At 39.2% G+C, this 19,728-nt stretch overlaps 1 protein-coding gene across 3 annotated transcripts in view; it reads right to left on the reverse strand.

Moving 5' to 3' along the window:
- Positions 1-19,728, reverse strand: part of GRM7 (glutamate metabotropic receptor 7) — a 553,977-nt gene that overhangs the window by 169,503 nt on the left and 364,746 nt on the right. For all 3 annotated transcript variants that reach the window (XM_032784200.2, XM_032784198.2, XM_032784197.2), the window contains exon 7: positions 16,606-16,745. In XM_032784200.2, the coding sequence (XP_032640091.1) occupies positions 16,606-16,745 (140 nt within the window). The remainder of the gene's footprint in view (positions 1-16,605; positions 16,746-19,728) is intronic.

The raw sequence follows: 19,728 nt of genomic DNA on the forward strand, positions 1-19,728 counted from the left end.
GAGTTATTTCACTATATCAAAAAAGTAGTCCTTCAAAATACATATAGATATAAAAAACAGCAGTAATGACTGTGTTAATATTTGTTCAACATACAGAGAATGTTTAAATACACCAATCATTTCTATATTCATCATCTGACATTTTAAAGTTGTTTTGTTTTTGTTTTATAGTTTGAAAGACTCCTTGTCTCATGGATAGTACGCAAAGCTCCATCAACAATGGAAAGAAACAGGAGACGGTGTGACCTAACGGCAAAGAATTCTGTGAGTGGTTGGCTATGCTGGGGTTAATTTCTACCAGATGGTCACTATAAGCCAAGCATGGTACAGAGACCACTCCAGTAACAGTGGTAGGCAAACGCCTGACAATGGATGAAACTAACTATACCAGAAGGAACATGGGGAGCCTAATTCTCCGCTTGATTATACTTTGCATAGCCCTTTAACCCTTGTACAAAGGGAGTGCAAATCCCTATCATTCAAATTTAGTGGTGTTTTATACTCTTTGTAAATAATTACTCATGCTTCAAAGCAGTGGAGAATCGGAAAAGCAGGGGAGAATCAGACCTCACGTGGCTCTCTGATATTGTTAAACCAACCCACCCCTTACGATACTGTTGACTGGGATGTGTTACTGGCTCACCTATGAATTCTAGCAGGAGCAGATTTGACTAATCTTCAGTGGCTTTGCCCTTCTCTTTGAAATCTCAGAGTAATTGTGGGCAAAGGCTCTCTCATATGCATCTTAATTTTGTTCCTCCTCTTCTTCAACATGCATCTGAAGCCCTAGTAGTAGATAGTGAGGAGACAACAGCTACTCTCCAAGGGTCTGTTTTTGTCATCCAACCCAGTCAGTCCTTTCAAAGCCCCTACCCAGTGTTTAGATGAAGCACTGAAGAGGTCTAGATTGTGGAAGGCTTGAGGAAGCAAGCAGGAGATACAGTAAGGATTATATCTTTCCTTTCAATTTGAAAACACCCAACATTTGTTGTGGGACTTACAATTCTGCAGGCACCAATGGATCCACAGGTGCTATGGGATTATACTATAGGAACAGTGGCAAAGACGACTTCTTTTATTGCTCATCTTGATTTGATCCAGAAGCTAGGTCTACACTACAGCTTATATAAGCATCACTTATGTCGCTCAGAGATGTGAATAAATCACCCCTCTGAGCGACATAAGTTACACCGACATAAGTGCCAGTGTGAACAACATTATGTTGACAGGAGAGCTTCCCCCGCTGACATAGCGAGTGCCGCTTGCAGGGGCTGGAGTAGTTAAGCTGATGTGAGAGCTCTCCTCTGTCAGCTTAGAGCAGCTACATTAGAGAGTTTACAGCAGCACAGCTACATCAGTGCAGATGCGCTGCTGTGAACTCTCTTGTGCCCAGAGATTGTGACAATTTCTTACAGCTATGAATCTGATCACCATGATCCATGACTCCTTCACCCCAAGCTTAGACTATTGCGATGTTCTCTGCAAGGGAACTGCAGCTTAAATTATCCCCCAAACTGGAGCTGGTGCAGAATCTGGCTTTCTGTTTATTAACGGCTGTATCTTGCCATACATTTGGAATCTGCTGCTTTGGCTGCTTACTAGTTTCTAGGTGGTGTTGCAAGTGCTGCTTTTGATCGACAAAGCCTTAAAATGGTTTAGAACATGCCTTTCTGAAAGACATACCATCTCTCCAGGCCACTTTGCCACAGATGCCATCAACACAGACACTTCTGCTGGAGCCCCCTTAATATAAAAGAGTGAGGGCTGTTGAAAAAGCATTTCCCATTAGTAGTCTTCAATCTTGGGAATTTACTCCCCCAGGCTAGGTTTAAAATAGCCCAAATCAGCTGAGCTTCAGATTCATCTGTTTACTGAGGCTTTTGAGGAAGGTGGGGACACAATAAGGGATGGTGTTGGTGGGCAAGGCAAGTTTCTGCAGTGGTTTGGTTTAATAATAATAATTGGAGATATACCTATCTCCTAGAACTGGAAGGGACCTCGAAAGGTCATCAAGTCCAGCCCCCTGCCTTCACTTGCTGCAGCACTACAGTACTTTATCTGTAGTATGAATTTATACTGTCTATTAATGTGACAGAGAGAAAAGCTAAAAATTTGTATTGTGTGTGTATGTTATCAGAGTCCATAACTCATTGCTTGGTTTAAATTTGGCATTTATATGCAACGTGTTTGCATGTGGGTGTCCAAAGAAATGCTGAAGAGGCTTGAGGCATTCTCTGGATTACGATGCACATTGGGTGAAATTTTGAAAGCAGCCTCAGGGAAGTAGGAAACTAAACCCTAATAGCTTCTTTGAATATCCCAGCCATGAATTTGATTATAATGCGCACAATATTGTTTTGCAATCTTTGCTCAATTCTTATCTGTGGAATATAGCAATATAGCACATGATCACTTGCATGGATCATTGCTTTATAGTCAAAATGCTTCTGAAATAAATGTAGTCAAACTTTACTAATTTTGGGTCACTGACAACGAAAATGATGCTTAAAATTGTTGATTGGCTGTAGTCTAGCTGTTGGGCTCTAGACTACAGCAGTGGAATCTCCTGGCAGGTGATGTTAGGGTTTCCATGTTCCGTGACCGTCAAAAGGATCTTGTCCCATTCTTCTTCATGGAAGGTGATCTTGTAGCCTGCAACAACATCGATGGTGTGATGGCAGCCCTCAACATCGTTCACGATCCAGATGAGTGGAGACTGTTCATTGATTCATCGAAGACGAGTCTTAAAGCTGTTTTGCTGCATAATGGCAATGTTTTGCCATCAATTCCAGTTGGTCATGCAGTCCATATGAAGGAAACCTATGACAACATGAAACAACTTTTGAGGTGCATAAACTATGACCAACATCAGTGGCAGCTTTGTGGCGATTTGAAGGTTGTTGCTCTCTTGCTTGGTCTGCAGACTGGATACACAAAGTACTGCTGTTTTCTCTGCGAATGGGATAGTCGTGCAAGAGATTCCCACTACATCAAGAAAGATTGGCCACTCCGACAGTCATTGGAGCCTGGGAGGAAAAGTGTTCAGCATCCACCACTTGTTGAATCAAGGAAGATTTTGTTACCACCCTTACACATCAAGCTGGGTCTGATGAAGAACTTTGTCAAGGCCATTGACAAAACACAAGCAGCTTTCAAGTACCTCCGTGGAAAATTTCCAAGGTTAAGTGAAGCTAAGATAAAGGAAGGTGTCTTTGTTGGTCCTCAGATTTGTGAACTTCTTCGAGATGATGCATTTGACCATGCACTGCGTGGCAAGGAAAAGACGGCATGGAAAGCCTTCCAGTTAGTGGCAATAAATTTTCTCAGAAACAACAAGGCAGACAACTACAGGTTGTTGGTGGAAAACCTCCTCAAGGCATACAAAAGCCTTGGTTGCAACATGTCACTAAAGATACATTTTTTGCACTCTCATCTAGATTTTTTTCCACCGAACTGCGGAGCAGTGAGCGACGAGCACGGCGAGCGATTTCACCAGGACATTGCAACAATGGAGAAACGCTATCAGGGCAAATGGAGCCCATCAATGCTTGCAGACTATTGCTGGACAGTGACAAGAGATGCTCCATTTAATGAATACAAGAGACAAGCCAAGAAGCGCCGAGTAGACACTGAATAGGACTAAACTATGTACATAATAGTTTTTTGCCTTTTGTTTCATAATAAATTTTATTTATATAACCCTTTTGCTGATTTTTAAAGTGTTACATAAACAGGACAGGTGAAATATTATCATGTAAAGCAACCATAAACACATGAAAAGACCTAGGTTTACAATTTATGATTAAAACTCTACTATCTACACAATATACATAGACATAAAATGTAAAAACTTAAATATCTTAGAAACAGTAGCCAATCAGTTGTTTTAATTGTCATATTTGAATTCAGCACATCAAAATACATAATAAATACCACATTTTATCTCTGAAGCAGACGACTTCTCAAAAATTGTAGACCAGTGTAATAATGTATTTTCAGGTTTTGTATTTATCGGGGTAGGAGCAGACATGCCAAACCCGCAGGAAAAAAGCAGAAATTGGGCTTGTTTTTGGCTTAATTGGCTTGTGAGTTTTTTGTTGACTAGTTTTTGGCTTGCTGCTTCTTTTTTTTTTTGATTGGTTCCTGGCAAGCAGAGGCAAGGGGGGGGGAGAGAATCAGGAGTGCACAGTGGATCGAACACAGTCATATAAAGTGTCGGCATTCTTAGAGATAGGCTTATTTTGGCCTTGCTTTGAAATGAGATTAGCTTGATTTTTGGCTTATTGTGAAAGTCGGGGTGCGTATTTACTGTGTGAAAGTTGGCAAATGTGGGTAGGAGCTCAGCTATTGACCTTCTTTTACTTTACTATGGCAATATGTAAACCTAGTTAGTTAAAATGTCTATTGTGTTACACCCATCATCAGTTTTATTCCATGAAAACTGAAATCAGATCCATAATCACTGCATGTGAGTGGGACTTATATGATTTCTAACCTACTTACTAGTGTACATTTTAAACTATGATTGAAGACTAAGGAATAAGCATATGGACATTCAGCAGCCCAATGGTTTGAAAAATTCCCATCCAGCTGGCTCAGGGAGATTAAGACTGCACAAGTTACGACCAATTTACGGTATTCATGCCGGTCATGGTTGATATGAACAGTGAAGGATAACAGAATCTAATGAGAGAACAAAATATCAGATTAGATATATAGAGCATTTGTGTGGCATCCATGGCCATAATATCTTGGAAGCCAAAGTACTTGTGTGATGGTGATAATGTATTATAGTGGCACACTAAACATATTTTGTACAATTTCATTTTTTACCTGGATGATATACAATGTGGCTGAAAGCACAATGGAGAAAGCAGAATTCTGAAAAAATACCAATAAATACATGGTGGGAAAAAGAGCCTACAAATAGGGAAGTTCAAATGAAAGAGTAACACTGGACAATGCAGAGATGCAGGAAAGACTCAGACTTCAGTTACAGACAGCGAGAGAGAGAGAGAGAGAATGAAAGAGTTGGTGAAACTCCATCACTCTGAACAGGAAAAGCGAGGACAATTGAGATGGAGCAGGATCACAGTGGAGCCAGGGAGCCAAACAGATGATCAGGAAGGGAAGAAGTGCTGGGGTCTTATAAAATTAGGCTTTTCCTCTGGGAGTAAGAAGTAGAAGGTTACTAAAAACTACTGTTTTGTTTATGTTATGTTTACTTTGGTTAAAGAAAAGTTTAGGGTTTTTTTTTTCATTTTTTTTAAACTCAGAAGTTGGAGACATAGTCAGTGGGATTTTGAAGAGAACTCCAGGGCCTTCTAAACAGAGTTAAGAAAAGCAACCAGAATCACCCAATATTCACAGGCAAGTGTCCTGGAAGGAAGTTTAGAAGGATACAGGGCTGTGCTAGAGACCCAGAACTAATCAGTTTTGAATGAGGTTTGTGCCAAGGAAGGGGCAGGACATGATGAAATATGTTAATTTAGAGATACAGATAATAAGACAAAATTATTAAGATGCTGTATTTACGCACAGATATTCCATGGACTAATTCCCATATAGTCAGCCATACATCTATGACCAGAATTTCAGATTTTATGTGGACTCAGAACACTATTACCTTGGAGAGACCACTATTACCTTGGAGAGACAATGATCTGGCCCCAAAAACTCACGAACCACCCCAAATTACAACTTCATATTTTCTTTTCTTAAAATACAACAAAAATGCAGAAAAAAATCCTCCGCAATGCAAACTGGAAAAAAAAAAGTGCCAAAAGTGTAATGCAGACCTAATTATACAATTAACAAAAGCCGAAGAACTCAGCTCAAACTGAATCACCAATCAACCTACATAACTGTTGGTTTTAACTGCTGTGGAATTTACATTACTGAGTACAAACACTAGTGAAAGATGAGTCTGAAAAGGTTGAAGCAGCACCCAAACTCTGGAAGCTTATTAGAATCTGTTGTGTCAGAAAAGTCAGATTGGCAATTTCAGGAGAATAGACTTTTTTTTTTCTTGAGGCTTACAAATGTTATGCTTCCAAATGACCAAGAAATAACACAAAACCACCCTCTCTTTTGGTACACTAGTGCTGCCACTTCTAGCCCTTCAAGAAAATATATACTCAGGGACACCAATATTCTCCTCTTAAAGCTGCAAACACTGCAGTATCTCTAAACACACACATCATTTTTGGACCATTACTTTAGGGCTTTGTGTTCGTTTGGTGTATGTACAGGTACACAATGAATAAATAGGGGGGTCTTTCCTTGAGATGCTTCTAGGATTGGAGATGAGGACTGCCTAAACAATAAAAGATATAGAACTAGATAGATAGATAGATAGATACATAGAATGTATATTTTAATGAAAGACATGAATTAATCAAAAGAAGAATTAAAATATTAGCCATTTCCATGAACCAGGCCTTTATACCTTCCCACAATTTTTTTTGTGTGTGCAACAGAAGATAGTGACCCAATCAGTAAAGTGTTTTTGCTGTACCATATATTACTGAGAAATAATTTGGAAAGTATAGCTGAAGTGTATATGGCCATTTCTAGTTCCATATTTTTTCCATCTATCCTAAAGTTAGATATCTCTAACACAATTACATCTCCAAAGATTTCATTATCCAGTAATCCACATTTAAATAAATATGAGGGAGTCTATGGACTTTATGAAGGATTTTAAACTAGTAATTTTAAATGAGAACCATAAGCTGTGTAAGTGGAAGGCCTTCAATGCTGTAATGATACTAAAAGAAAAGATCCTAGTCATATATATAAAATCTTAATTTTAAACAACACTCAGACCTAATTTGCTGAATTAACTTAATAAGGATTTTTAACGCATGAATTATGCATACCATCATGAAAATCTTTCATATTAGTTACAATCTTAAAGCTGAAAACTTATAACACAAATGTAGTACCTTTGTACCATCAGCTACTCATTATCCCCTGTAACAAAAGTGGGAAATAGCACTACATAGGTCAATTTAAGTGACAGTAACTGAAATGAAGAAGGAAAATGATACCAATTTTTTTACCCATTTTGTTGAAATCTTGAAACTATCATTTTAAAGTCTGTTGGTTGCTATAAAATAATATCAGGAACTAAAATAGTCTCAACTGTGTGTGTGTCTTCACGCAGAATATATATGTGTGCCTGAAGGCACAGATAAGTGTGCACACACTTGTCTGTGCATGTGCACACACATGCTTACACACACACACACGTGTATATTATAGGGTGAGCCTATAATTAACATTGTCTAGCTCTAACCTATTAAAAGATTCCATTTTCTTTTCCTTATATCTTTTCCAAATTATACTTGCTCGGGCTGAAATTTTCCATGCTATTTTAAGTTTCAGCTAAAATGGTTCGTCATTTCTGAGAACCAAGTTAAGGAAAACTATACAATTAAGAAACGTCTACAACCATTTAGTTGAGCGGCTCTTGTGCCTCCATGCTTTGATGTACAGCTATTTTATCTGGCAGGTGGTCTCCCTCCAGATATGTCTTTTCCTGTTCCCATGAAAATTCACCCCAAATTTGACTAAATTACATGACTTCAAAAAAGCTCAATTTGCACATGCTCAGTGATGAGTTGTTACTGTATGGCCACTAAATTTTCTGGAGATTCTGGCTGCACTAAATATTCTCCATTCCAGAGACAGACAGACAGACAGATCTACTAAACCTGAATTTTTATATCTACCTATCTATCTAAAAATAACCATCTGCTTGTGAAATGTTATTCTGAATATTTCTTCAAAAGTGCCAGGTACATTCAGGCTCCTGCCAGAAGCTTAGACTTTTTATTGCTCTATTCATTGCCCTAATATTCATAACATTTTATTTCCAAATTCGGTAACAGAGATGTTTACAACACTTAAACAGATTAGTCCAAGCACAAAGAGATTCAAGAGATGTTGAAGTACACAGTACATAAACTGCACACATGACTGCAAAGATTTTATAAATTTCTACTTGGGAGCAACAGAATCACAGTATGCTAGTTACATCATTCCCTTTGTCAATCATTCCCTTAGAAATGACATTTCTGGTTTTATTTAGCATCCACACAGATGAGATTCAATCTCTTCACTATCCTTTGCTTTCTATGTTTCTGTGCGGATGAAAAAGGTTGACCATTAATCCATAAACTATGCTTATGTGTGTTAAGACCAGTCAGACACAATAGTACATGCATATGTTTGATGAAAACCTGATTTCTCTTCATCTTCCCATTCCTTTAAAACACTGCCCAAGCCTGTAGTGAAGAAAATAATGCAATTCAGTTATTTCCTCATAGAACATGGATTCTACTAATAAACAAAAAGTGATTGGCCAAAGCAATGCAAACAGGGATTTATTGGGGTGCTATATCTATAGAACGTACATGTTTGTACAACTATATTGATCATTATAAGTACTATTAATCTTCCAAGCACTTTGGTAGGAAGATTGTAGTAATTCATCACTGATTGCTGGAGGAGATTCTGAAAAGGAAAGGAATTCTAAGCACCCGGCTAACTCCTGAATGTAAACTGATCCATTTGGTGGCAATCATATTTCAGGCTATCCCCATCTAAGTGTTACTAAACAATTTACAGTTGGAGGGTATTTATCTAGAATAGAACAGATTTATTTATACTTTTTATTGCTGTACATAGTAGGTTTGGGGCCCTTTACTGTAGAAATTATCTTTCTGAAAAGAAATTAACTGGAGGGAGATCATCTGTTTATTTGGAAAGTAAAATTTTACACTAGAAATGAAAGTTGTTTCAGTGTGGACAATTTAGGAACTCTAGAAAGCAGCAATAATGGGCAGAATGGCATATTTTCCACCATCCATCTTTATCGAGCCAGCATATAGCATCTTCCGTCTTCCTGAGAATATAATGCAAAGTCTGATCAATACCCTCATGCCCAGTAGCACCTTTATGAGCTATAATATTGAACTGGAAGAGTGCATTTGACAAGTTGGAGATGCTGAGGCAATTAAAATAAAATGAAGCAACCTGTAAAGATGCTACCAGGCTAGAAGTAAAGCATTAATTAGATAAACAGACTGAAAAATGTTAGCTGCTATAGGAATATATTATTCTTCAGTGACATATGTGCAAGTTTTCTGTAACTGTTTTGCTACTCACCAGTACAAGCATGAATTTGATTATAACAAAATGTCATGCATACTGTGATAGTGCAAGTTATAGAAGGAATGTTGTGTACTGCAATAAGATTAAGCACACATATTTTATCAGGTACTAAGCCACAAAATAAAACCACATGGATTTCTTTAGAAGAGTCCCATTCTGAACATCTGACCCAGACACCTCCTCCCTAGCTCAGGTTCTACATGTTCAAAATGCTTAAAGAAAAGCCCAAGGAACTTAGTGTACAAATGCATCAGTCAAACCTCCTTCCAGACAGCTCTTTTCTGTTCAAATCTGGTTCTACCTGTTATCTAGTGACATATGCACAATCAGAGTAAGTCAGAATCCTAAGGTGCAGAAAACTATAAACAAGCTTCTCCTGTCAGTGACTCTAAGAACTTCTAGCCAATAGGAAACAGGCACACACTTGGACGTGAAATCCTGGCTCCACTGATATCAGTGGGAGTTTGCCATTGATTTCAAAAGGAACCAACATTTCACCCTGGAATTCTAATTTCACTTATGTGCGTATATCTCAGAATTCATTAACTCTAGTTCAGTAGTGGGCAACCTGCAGCCCGTGGGCTGCATGCGACCAATCAGGGCAATCTGATTGCGAGCCTCAAGACATTGTCTGCAGGCAGAGCCCTCCACAGCTCCCACTGTGTTCACTGTTCCACCACTGCTCTAGTTACTGGATTAAAATTTGGTGCAAATCACATTTATAACATTCTGTCTATTAGCTCAGCTACTTCCCCTCCTCCCCCAATCACCACATCTGACGGTATGGGAGATCGAGATTTTGAGGTACTTTTTTTCTTCCTTTTTTTTTTTTTTAATAGATAAGAATTTTGAGATTTTGGGACACTTGCATGGGGTTCGGTGAATCTGAAACTTCAGACCCGCACAGTTAAGTCCCAGACTGCAAGGAACATGTTGTGAGGGGTGAGGGTTCCTAGAGCCCAGACACCTGCATGAGCCTCGATGTTTATATTGCAATTTTATAGCGCCGCAGCCTGAGCCCGGGTCAATTGACATGGACCAGCTGTGGCTGTTTTGCTGCAGTGCAGACATACCTTAAGAAACAACATGTTCTCAGCAACAATGCTGAAGTGATAGTGGCCCACAGCACCAAATTCCCAGTGAAAACTTCCAATTCTTCCCAGAGGGATGTGTTTCTACCTCCGCCAAACACTTTAAAATATCTGGAAAGTTAAGTGGTGGTTGAAAAGGTCAGCTGTCTTTGACCAACAATGTTCAATCTACCATAGAGTGGTAGGAATGGAAGGGACCTGGAGGTCATCTAGTTCAGTCCCCTGTACTCATGGCAGGACTAAGTATTATCTAGACCATCCCTGATAGGTGTTTGTCTAACCTGCTCTTAAAAATCTTCAATGACAGTGATTCCATAACCTCCATAGGAAATTATTCCAGTGCTTAATTACCCTGACAGGTAAGAAGTTTTCCCTATTGTCCAGCTTACATTGCCCCTGCAACAATTTAAGCCCATTGCTTCTTGTCCTATCCTCAGAGGTTAACGAGAACAATTTTTCTCCCTTATCCATGTAACAACATTTTATGTACTTGAAAACTGTTATGTCCCCCATTTAGTCCTTCTCTTTTCCAGACAAAGCAAACTCAATATTTTCAATCTTCCCTCATAAGCCATGTTTTCTAGACCTTTAATAATTTGTGTTGCTCTTCTTTGAAATTTCTTCAATTTGTCCACATCTTTCCGAAGATGTGGCACTCAGAACACACAATACTCCAGCTCAGGCCTAATAAATGCGGAGTGGAGCAGAAGAATTATTTCTTATTACAAAAGAATTACTTCTCATGTCTTGCTTAGAACATCTGCTTATACATCCCAAAATTACGTTTGCACTTTTTTTTTTTTTTTGGCAACTGTGTTACATTGTTGACTCATTTACCTTGTGATCCACTATGATCCCCAGATTCCTTTCTTCAGTACTCTTTCCTAGGCAGTCATTTCCCATTTAGCATGTGTGAAACCTATTGTTCTTTCCTAAGTGGAGTACTTTGCATTTGGTCCTTATTGAATTTCATCCTATTTACTTCAGACCATTTCCCCAGTTTGTTCAGATCATTTTGAATTTTAATCCTATCCTCCAAAGCACTTGCAACACCTCCCAGCTTGGTATCATCCACAATTATCTGCACTTCTATCATGCTTTCTTCCTATGAAGCTCAACCTTCTTTATAAAGATCACTTAGCAAATATGTACAATGCCCCTCTGAAGTAGGTTAATATTGTTCTTGTACCTATTTTATAAGTACAGAAAACAAAGGCATCAAGAAGTTAAATAACTTGCTTACTTTGACACAAGAAGCTTGAGAAAGAGCTGGAAATAGAACACATATCCCTTGCACAAATACTGGATAACTTTTATTACTTGCAATAAATGTCCTCTTTTGTTTAAATGCAAAATATAATAATGAAAAAAACAATGCCCATGACACTTTTTTTCCAGTTAACATGATCTCTTTGGAGAGTTCCTAAAACATGCATGACAAAACAACGGGCCCAACAACAGATAATCACACAATCAATAGTTAAATAGAAAAGTACAATAGTGAACCTGAAGTTACAGTGCCTGAGGCTTAATGAATAACCTGATGATAACCTGCTTTTCTGGTGTTGATATGTCTTATGACATATCATATATCAAATATGATATATTTATGGAAGATGTGTGAGCATCTCTTATTGAAAAAGAAAAGTTAATTTGTAATAATATAATTAACATCTGGAAGACACTATTCCAAGAGTAGCTCTGGCTTTGCACATGTTCTTGCTATTCCCCATCCTCTCCTCTTTCCTTTCAGGACAGCAAATAGCCAATAGGAATAATTTTGCAATTCATGCAGCTTTCTATCAAGAAACTTCATCAGAGTTTAAACATGGTCTTTCCTTGAATTTAAATTTTATAAAAATCAGAGCCATTGGTAACATACACCTGTGATACTTGATATACTGCACCATATGCATTGACAATCCAACTATCCTATTTTAGTGTAGCTGAATGATGATTCATTTAATGCTAAATACATTCAAGGCATTTCTCTTCCTTGCAATGATGCAATTCTCTCTACATTATTTCATATTATGCACAAGTGTCCCTTAAACATCAGGAAACTGAAATATAGACCTGTTTTCATATGATAACATTACCATGTTTAACACTTTTATTGTCTAATTACAGTAACTTTAATCTGAGCAATTTGGCATGTACTGTAGGTCAAGATATTGCATTTGAATGGGTATGGAGCTGGCCTGATTACTGAGTCTAAAATTGAGGATTAGGCATTTCAAGCTGCAGAACGGAGAGAAAATATAAATATTGTATATCAAATATGTGTGAGGGAGGTCACGAGGGCAGTGTAAGAGATGTTAAAAATCTTCAAGAAACAGTGGGAGGCAGAATGTATTTGCAGGACCTCTTAGTGGGAGGTAGACTGATATTCTTTTAATCAGAACTCTGCTTGACTACAGGGTGTATGCCACAGCCAACATTTTTTCAGTAGAATATTGGTCAAACCATTTAAAATTAGACATCAGCTCATTTTATCCTCACTATGAAATGCAGCCAGAGTATTCACTAAATCGTGATTTATGTTCCAGGAAGAGCCGTTTTAGCTGTTAGAAAACAATCACACCATAAGGAGATTTGGTGATTATACTATCCTCTCTCCCCCGTGGAAAATTCATAATTTATGTCCAGAGTTTGTTGCAGCAAAAATGTTACAAGATATTTTCTCACTTGCTTTTTGGTCAGATTCTGATATCAGAGACAGTGATATAAATCCAGGGTAACTCAAGAGAAATCCAAGAAGGTATTCCATATTTACCCTGACTGTAAGAGAACTCAGAATCTGGCCCTGTGAATGCACAGAACAAAAAGTATACATCTTTAGCGCCGTGCTCCAATCCTAAAAAAAGAGGTGCTGCAATGTACTTCCATCCTAAATAAAGTAGTGCCGAAAAACACTTTGAGTAAATGATAGCACCAAAACGCCGTTACAATCTCCCCCCAGAAAGGTGCCAGAACAGCATTCCAGCACAACTTGAGTCCTGCTTTTGCAAACATTCCTGCCAAAAGTGTGAAATCAAAGGTAATATAAAGATACATAGAAGCAACCAGGCCTGAGAAAAATGCCCAGACTGTCTCAGACACTTCATTAAATTGGCTCTGTAAGTAGATTATGACAAAAAGAAAAACATATACAGAGCACCCAGAAGCCTCCTGAATGTTATGCCTTAAGCCTTTTTCTGTTTATCTAACAGCCCGTCCAGGTGTGCTTCAGAAAAATAAAAGAGCTCCATATTGTAAGGAAAACAGATTTACTAACTGGACATAAAAACATACCCTAGAGTTATCAAAAGTATCAAGAATAAAACTACCCACTTTCAAAAAAAAAAACCAAAGAACAACCCCAAATATGAACGTGAACTAAATTGCATTTTGTCCTCTTCAATATAAACTGAATATACTACATCAGCCTTGCAAAACTGCCATGAACATTTAATAGCAAAATCTATTTTCTGATCCTTTATCAGGGGGAGGTGGTGAAAATGAGAGAGGAAAAAAACCCAAATATGTTATTTATCTATAGCAAAAAAAAACAACAATCCAAAACAAAAAAACCACCTTTGCTATTACATCACCAGTCAGAGAACACTTCAATCTCCCTGGTCACTCAATTACAGACCTAAAAGTCACAATATTACAACAAAAACTTCAAAAACAGACTTCAATGAGAAACTGCTGAATTGGAATTAATTTGCAAAATGGACACCATTAAATTAGGCTTAAATAAATACTGGGAGTGGATGGGTCATTACACAAGTAAAACTATTTGCCCATGTTTATTTCCCCCTCACCACTGTTCCTCCCATCTCCCTTGTCAACTGCTGCAAACAGACTATTTTGATTACCACTACAAAAAGTTTTTTCTCTTCTGCTGATAATAGCTCACCTTAACTGATCACTCTCATTAGAGCGTGTATGGTAATACCTATTGTTTCATGTTCTCTGTGTGTATATATATACACATATCTTTCTACTGTATTTTCCACTGCATGCATCCGATGAAGTGAGCTGTAGCCCACGAAAGCTTATGCTCAAATAAATTTGTTAGTCTCTAAGGTGCCACAAGTACTCCTGTTCTTTTTGTAATGTCAGAGTGCCTCATGTACCATACAACAGCCATGTGAAGTAGAGAAGTACCATTTTCCCAATTTTACAGATGAGAAACTCGGGCACAGCTTGCCAAGGTCACACAGGAAGTCTGTGGCAGAGTAGGGAATTGAATCTGGGTCTCCTGAGTTCAAGGCTAGTCACCTTTCACTGGACCATCCTTCTTACATTTTCCCCTTTTGCACGTTGGTGGGAAGAAGTTTGCAAGACTGATATACATCGAGAAACAGATACATCCAGGGAGTCATCCAGAGAAATAAACCTACAAGGTGAACTACAAGATTTGGCAGTTTCTCTTGGGAACTATTTAATAGCAGCCAGTAGTCTGGTCCCCTTGGCTAGAGAATTCCTAGCTGCTTTTGAAGCTGCAAAAGTTATTTTGTTCTTGAAATGCTCCACAGAGGACTAGCAAACCAATGGTAATTCCTGGAGGTATTTGGCCTGTGGAACACACGAGCAGACAGAATGGAAGTTGCTGTAGTAACCTCACCCACTGATATACAGGCGAGTCTCATTTTACGCGGGGGTTCCGTTCCGCGGTTAGCGCGTAAAGCAAAAACTGCACACTCAAAATTACATTGAATTGAATGGTGGGCAGAATCGCCTGCACTACAGGTACAGTATTAAAATGGTTATTTTTCTCTTTTTTTTTGTTTTTGTTTTTGCTAACCGCGTAAAGCTGAAATCGCGCATGTTAAATGTGCGTAAGGTGCGACAGACCTGTAACACAATCTAGCCAAGCCCAGACCAGGGGGGAAAGTGCTTTGTATGGAAACTCTGAACCCAATTGCTTCAGAACAACAAAGGTGCCATAAATTTCTGATTTCAATGATATTAGGTCAAGATGAGTAGTTTATATTAAGTAGTATTTAGATAATAAAATATTGATATTTTGGTAGAAAAGAATTGTAAATTGCAAGTTAACAAGACAGTGTGCTTTAAATTAAACACAGCAGTGTGAATAATGCTGACAAAACATGTCACATCCCTTAATGAGTATGGAATTTAAGAGGAAGCCCAATATTGTGCAAAGAGTGACCCTTGGTTCCCTATATTAATTACTGGTGTTACTTGGTTAAGACATGGACTACATTAATTAAAGTGAGGAGAAAATGTACTAGATTAAGTTACATTTCCAAATTATAATATTTCCACCTGTCTAGGAGTGTAAATGTCATAGGATCTGAGATCCATACAATCAACAACAGACTTCACCCTCACAACTCCCCTCTGAGGTAGGCACATGCTAGTCCTATTCTACAGACCAAGGGGCAGGTATTCTTTTTCTATGTGTGTTTTTGTGCTGGACTTTGGTTTGTAATGAAAAATGTATTAAAAATTAAAGACTCAGACTCCACAGATGAATGAAGTCTGCCTTTTCCGGAGGAAATAATCATATTCATTCTTTCACATGGGCAACGTCAAGAATAACTAGGAGACATTTGATTGCCTTACCTTTCAGCTAGACTTCATTATGAAAGGAGTGCCACACATGTAAGGGCTGCCTCACTGCTAAGTGCATAAAAACAACCCCTGGGAAAGGACAGCCACTCAGAAAAAATCCCCCCCCCCACCCCAAATCCATTTCTTTTCCACCAAGCTGGAGACACTTGGAGCAATTTGCAATTCTAAAGATGAAATCCCAAAGGTTTCAAGCAGCTATGCCTTACAGAGAAAAAGCCACTGTCCCACTTAGAGGCTAGAGAGCTTTGATGAGCAAAAAAATAAACAACAATAAAAAATGGCAAGGTCATCAGAACTCAGTATAAATCAGTACAGATAGGGCACCAGGTGAGAACAAACTGCATACAGAACAAAGGAAGATATTGTACAAAAACATTAAGTACTGTCCTCTACGCTCAGAAGCGGCTCCAGGCACCAGCAAACCAAGTGCATGCCTGGGGCGGCAAGCCACAGAGGGCGCTCTGCTGGTCGCCGTGAGGGCAGCAGGCAGGCTGCCTTCGGGGGCATGCCTGCGGAGGGTCTGCTGGTCCCATGGCTTCAGCAGACCTCCCGCAGGCTGCCGCCGAATCCGCGGGACCGGGGACCTCCCACAGGCAAGCTACCAAAGGCAGCCTGCCTGCCCTACTTGGGGCGGCAAAATACCTAGAGCCAACCATGCCTACGTTGACTCCTTCTTGGTGACAAAAGTCAACCTAATAACTATATGCTGATAAAAGTGAGCAAGTGAAGAGTAAATTGGACTCACGTTGAGCTGCAGGTCATCGGTCCACTGGCCAATCAGGTGGTAGCCTGGAGTGGTAGTGTTTGTTGTGTGATATTGAAAGATGTCATAGCGCCCTGGTGCATCTCCGTTTTTATTAAACATCACTGGAGTGCCAGCACTGCCTGAGGAAGGAAGCAAAAACAGCCAAAGCTTTATAATGCTTGTTTTATTTATTTTGTCACGGCTAAAAGCTTTAGACTGGCATCACAGCTCAGGCAGAGGCCATCCATCATCACAGCAGCTTAAACGGACGCTTTAGGACATTGTGCCATAATCCTATCCCTCTTTCTGTGATTAATTATCATGACTCATACCCACTAGGTGAAAAGTAAAAGTAAAGTAAAGCTACATGAGTCTTGCTTCATATCATGAAATATCACACAGGTTTCCCTCCCCGCCTCTGCCCCGCTCCCCCAAGGGAGTTCTTTAGTGAACATCAGTCCTGTGAATGGAGCCTCTAAATGATTTTTTCCCCCCCAGAAAATGTTCCATCTGCTTCTGAGAGATACTGCCATCAGAAGACAGCCCAGGTTTAGTGAATCTTGACTGGCATCCAGAAATAGCTTCCTCCTCCATAATTTGTTCTTATTCCACTAATCAGCATGCAACTGAGAGGGAACAGAACAGGGGACATTATAGGAAAACTATTCCTAATCTCTCCTTGTATGCTGCTTTCTTTAGACCCTAGGACACTGATACCTGCCGAAAAGTAGCTTAGTCATGAACAATAGGGGCCAGATTCTGGATTGATTCTTGTGAAGCATCTAGGCAGAGTGATATGAGAGAGGCAAGTGATAGCAGCAGAGCTAAGGATCTCAGAACAACCTTCCTTGGATGGGTCAGGGCCCCGAGCGCAACACACTCAACAATGCTTCAAGCTGCTAAAGTAGCTGAGCGCATGCCCCTCGTGCATCATACGTGCAGAATATCCATGGGTCTGGCCACAAACCCCAAGCCAGCTCATGGCAACAATCCTTTTGGGGCTGTGGACCAGAACTGGGTATTAGTGTAGCCTCCCACTGGGCATAGGTGCTGGAACTAGGAATGCTGCCACAATCCCTGGTTTGAAATATCTTCCTTCATATGTAGGGTTTACAGTTTGGTTCAATGGTTCTCAACACCCCCACTATACAGATTGTTCCAGCGTCCCTGCCCCTGAGCTTTGTAATATGTGCCTATCCTGACCTTCACCTATCCAGGAGCTTTGTAGGAGGTGGTGGTCTCCAGCACCTATCCTCTTAGTGCATCCAAACAAGACAGGTTAGAATAAGGGGGCATATCTTATATGACAGATAGGCATTGAATTATGATAGCTAATTAATATGTTAGAGATGCTGTTGCGAAAAGAATCCCAACCAGAAAATTTGCAGCTCAGTTAACACTATAGGGCTGTATGGCTACTTCTTAAATGAGACTTCAAAGAAATTTAGTATTTTCAGATAGATCTAAGCGAAAACTTCCAGAACCACATGAGTTTCAAGATGTATTAAAATAAGTTTCTGTGACATAAAGCAATATTGTGTCAAGACAGAAGATCATTAGTATATCTATATTCAAAACTTACTCCTACCACATTGCTTGGGGGGTGGTATGAAAAATCTCTTCAGTTGTAGCACTGAACTTTACGTTTATGGTTTTCCTCATGATTCATATTCTTCACTGAATTTCAGTGAGCGAAAGAAAGTTTGAAGGAGTGAATTAGCATAGTTTCCAAATTCTAACCCTAGTAAAATTATTTCTTGTCTATACTGCAGCCTCTCTGAGATCAGACACTGATTAAGTTCAAAGACTGGTACAGAAAATCTTCCACAGAAATCTCCTGTCTCTGACTCCTTATGGGTACTAAGCAGATATGTAACTGTTATATATTGGATTCATGCAGCTGGAATACTTTTATGGTGGCAAAACATTTTTTAGGTGCATAAGGGTGATAATTCATAAATTTCTTCTCAAAGTCAGCAAAAATAGTAAATGGGATTTAGCTAATCATGACTTTTTAAAGCATTTATATGATTAGCCAAGCTACATGTTGTATTATTTTATGTTAGTTGCAACAATTCAGAGCATCTGAGCCCAATCTGCCCCCACATAATGTACCATCAATATTTGTGGGTATATCCTTACGTTCCAAATAAATGACACTGACACAAAAAATGGGTATTTTTACACAATAGGAGTCAGATCTTCACCAGATGTAAATTTTCACCACCTGAGGATCTACCCTATAAATAGGGCAGTAATGCAGATAGGGTATGAACTCACTTACATACATCTGCATGCATAAAACTATAGGTTTTTTTCTCCTTTTAAATAGATGCAGAATAAACTTGGTGTGCATCAACAGAGTCTAGGTTAAAAGTTGCCCTATGAAATAACAAAGCTCTCTACAGTCATATCTGCAGATTAGTGTGATATCTAGTTTTTAAGTGGAATCTATAAATGAAAAAGACCAAATGACAGCTGCTGAAGGGAGACTGTGTTGGGGAGCAGGAGGGTCGGGAGCCCCTTTTCACTCCTGGGCTGTTAAACATAAGTAGATAGTTTGGCTGCTTGCACTTGCTAGTAGTGATGGTGGACCATTAATGTTGCTGACAGTGTTCAATGCCCTGCAGGGATATGGCCCTGTGCAACAGTCAGGGCCTGGCAAGCCTTCCTAATGACAATGTATATTGTCACCAGAATGCAGTATAAGAGAGACATGCCTGTGCATGTGTAAATAGTTAACTGGGTAAAGTGCCAGTAGCTAGTGTTCAAGAATATGCAGCATTATTGGTGGGTTTTGTAGGATCAATACAACTTCTTGTTGTGCACTGAAAATGGCTTCCTTCATGGAGCTTTTTAATGCAGTTCTTAAATATCACTGCTGCTCCACAGGAGTGGTTACTGCTACTGGTTAGCCTGCTCCCTGATTCATGAAAGCCCCGCTGTTCAAGAAATCTCTTGAGTATGTGATTATCATTAAACATGTGCTCAAGTGCTTTTCTTAATCTGGTGCTGGATGCCTAGTCCTGGCCTCTAAATGCATAATTCTTCCAGACATCATCTATGCAGCTTGCCCACCCTACCCAGTGTGGTTCTCTCTCTAGAATCGTCATGTGTTATATT

The sequence above is a fragment of the Chelonoidis abingdonii genome, chromosome 17 (assembly GCF_003597395.2).
Source record: "Chelonoidis abingdonii isolate Lonesome George chromosome 17, CheloAbing_2.0, whole genome shotgun sequence".
Classification (NCBI taxonomy): domain Eukaryota; kingdom Metazoa; phylum Chordata; order Testudines; family Testudinidae; genus Chelonoidis; species Chelonoidis abingdonii.